The sequence below is a fragment of the Triticum dicoccoides genome, chromosome 6A (genome assembly GCF_002162155.2).
Source record: "Triticum dicoccoides isolate Atlit2015 ecotype Zavitan chromosome 6A, WEW_v2.0, whole genome shotgun sequence".
NCBI lineage: Eukaryota > Viridiplantae > Streptophyta > Magnoliopsida > Poales > Poaceae > Triticum > Triticum dicoccoides.
The window spans coordinates 4,191,153-4,194,162 of NC_041390.1; the positions used below are offsets into that span (position 1 = coordinate 4,191,153).

Below are 3,010 nucleotides of genomic sequence, written 5' to 3' on the forward strand. Positions count from 1 at the left end.
CCCATTACTGCGAACACGTTAGGTGAAAGTATCTTTCATCTCACTATAAGCGAGATATAGCTCTCACGGAAAATTGCCTCAAAATAAGAAAAAGGTCTCGCGGAAAAGAATTAAGGTGAGCTGAGTCGGACGCAATAAAGGCACATCCCATTCCGGCCCATATAAAGCCCGACACATCCAAAAGGAAGCACATGCGCATTGCTTGCTTTCCTCTAAAGAGAAAGAAACTAAACTACTCACATTGCGATCCAAGAGGTGAAGTCATGCTCCTGGAAAAGTGGATTCACTCCAAGAAATCGTAGTCGATGGGAACGTCCTCTCCTACTGAACGTGCATCACCGAAAATCTCCTGATTGGTTGGGGATACCACTGTCCTTCTAACCATCCAACCACATGTTGGTTCGCAAGAAAATTGAATTTTTTATAACAAGATTATTACATGGAAGTGACTGGACAGTGGATACTAATGAATAGTGGCAGAATAAAACAAGCCTTACGACGAACAACTACGAACAGTAAGACTTTGCATGAAATGGAACATTAACGGTGGAACACTTTGCACGCATGCTTTGTCTCCCTAGCTTCTTTGCTCGACCCCTGCCTGTCATGGCTTAACTGGATGCATACAACCATGACACTACCGGAGCCTGGATGACCAAAGGTATCAGGCAAGCCCAAAATTGCTACAGTAGCTATAGTAAACTACAGTACCATTTGTGCCCCAGGAGAGGATCTGGCTGCATGGGACCTGCCTGCCTATACATGCTCGACATTGGTTGCCATGTCAACCTTCTCAACGCTGATCTCTTTGCTCTCGCCGCTGGCACAAGCTACGATGTTCTCCTTCGTAGGTGGCTGGACGGCTGCGGGCATGTTGAGCTCGATAGTAGCCATCGGGCCGAGCTTAGCAACGTTGATGACATGCTCAGGCAGTGGTCCGTCCACCTCCTTCGGCGCTTGCCTAGTCGTGGCATTGCAGTAGAGGGCATAGAGCCCCATCTGGATCACCCCAAAGGCGAACCCCAGGATGTTGGGAAGCTGCATGCGATTCAACACCAACACTAAATTCAAATAAAAAGAAATTTGAGTTAGGAATTGAGAGGTTTTGTATGTGTTGTTCACGTACAGCGACGTATTTGTCCTTGATGAGGAGGCCGTAGAGGAACCAGACTACGGCGCTGACGGTGAGAGAGAGGGAGAGTGAAAAGGGCATGAACTCCACGCTCCGGGTACGCACCACAAGGCGCTGCAATCGTCAAGTCATAGTACACTTGTAAGAATCAATCATGGACCAACGAACTACCACTCTAGAGGGAGGATGCTCAGTTGCTCACGATGACGCTGAGGGGCGCGACGAAGACGCTGACTGAGAAGCCGACGCAGACCCACCCAAGCATGACGACGCGCTTCTCGCCCCCCGCCAGCAGCAGGGTGAGGAGTAGGATGAGGCCAAACACACCCACGTTCAGGAGGAGGAGGATCTTCGCCGTGAACATCTGCATGTCATGCATTTTTGTGTCAGCACAAACCAGTTCACTCAACTGATGAAGAAGGGTGGACACATGCATGAATGTGCAGCTGAGTTGTGTGAGTACCTTGGCTTGCTTTGGCGCGTAAGCGAGGTACATGACGATGTAGATGGCTTCGATGACGCAGCCGGCAGAGTTGATGGTGATGAGCAGGAGCTCGTCAGACTTGAGCAGCGCGTAGTAGATCCACAACATCGCGCTGAAGAGCGCCACCACATACGGGACCGACTGGAATCCCTGCGTCGACTTGCTCCGGTAGATCCGGTAGAACGTTGGCCTGCATGTCATGCCCCTCACGCACCATTAGAGACCAACAAGCTAAGCAAGAGAGAGAAACAAAGTTGAGTGTGATCGAAGCTGAGGCTTACAGTGGGGCCAGGTAGGTCATGAAGGAGATGACGTTGCCTGCATGGAAGCAATACGATGACAGTTAGGCAGCGAGAACAAGGAGACACGTGTACGTACGTTACATGTACAATCCCCACTTAGCGAGCTTTCAGTAACATGTACAATCCTCACTTGCCACCATATTGGATTGAAGCCCTTTAGTTTACATCTTGCTTTCCCTTTTCTCCCGTTTTGTTTGCCACCTCCAACGACTAATGAACTATTCTAGATAACATACTTTACACAAAAGAATAAACAGCGGGGGACCTTCAACAATCTAGTGACGTGGGACAAAAGTGGAAGGATGGATCACTAGGGACAAAAGAGGAAGGATGTATCCCATGGTGCAGTCCGCACTAACTAGCTATATAATGTAATTGTCTTGGATACACAAATAATTCCCCAAGTAGTTAATGCCTAAGAGTATTAATTTTTGTAAAACATATTGTGAAACGAGAATGAAAAGAAAATGAGGGGAAATAATAAGAACTCTTAAAAGATACTCATCTATTAGCAGTATACCTAGGAGGCCAAAGGCAAAGGCCCACGGGTGCTGAAGGGAGAGGCCACCCATTGCAAGATCTTAATTAGCTCCGGAGTTGGTGAGGATATCAGAATGTGATAGTTCTACCAAGTTAGCTTGGGTAATAGCTAAGCTTCAAGTTCTACCTCCCTTGAGGTTGGATGGGTTTACATAGAGCTAGCAAGGAAGCCAAAATAGATGGTTCAATGGGAAGAGAAGAAGTGTCAGCTTACTACTCGAGGTAGTTGCTTGAGAGCGTGATGGGAGCTGGAGCTGGGATGGGTTTATATAGTGCTAGCAAGGAAGCCAAAAAGGTGTACATGTCTTATGGTGTGTGACTCCATCGGCACACAGAAACTATTCCTGATCAATCATAGCCATGGGACCGCCTTAAATAAAGGACAAGATAATCATCAACATGCATGACACGAAGTGCCTATGTTCTCGGTACACTCTTTCTCTCCCAATTCCTGGCATGGATATCTTAAGGAAAATGGTGTACACTTGAACTTATCCGGTAACACCAGCTCAGCCATACCGGCTGACGCCAGAGAGCTGCAAAAGGTTCAAC

General features: G+C 47.7%; 1 protein-coding gene across 1 annotated transcript; it reads right to left on the reverse strand.

The window, feature by feature from the left end:
- Positions 1 to 399: 399 nt before the first annotated feature.
- LOC119319202 (bidirectional sugar transporter SWEET14-like) lies at positions 400 to 2,496 on the reverse strand. Its single transcript, XM_037593691.1, has 6 exons — positions 2,439 to 2,496; positions 1,898 to 1,934; positions 1,596 to 1,806; positions 1,335 to 1,496; positions 1,127 to 1,246; positions 400 to 1,038 (listed from the first exon to the last, which is right to left on the reverse strand). The coding sequence occupies exons 1-6, from the start codon at positions 2,488 to 2,490 to the stop codon at positions 757 to 759; spliced, it is 864 nt and encodes a 287-aa protein (XP_037449588.1). The 5' UTR covers positions 2,491 to 2,496; the 3' UTR covers positions 400 to 756.
- Positions 2,497 to 3,010: the final 514 nt, after the last annotated feature.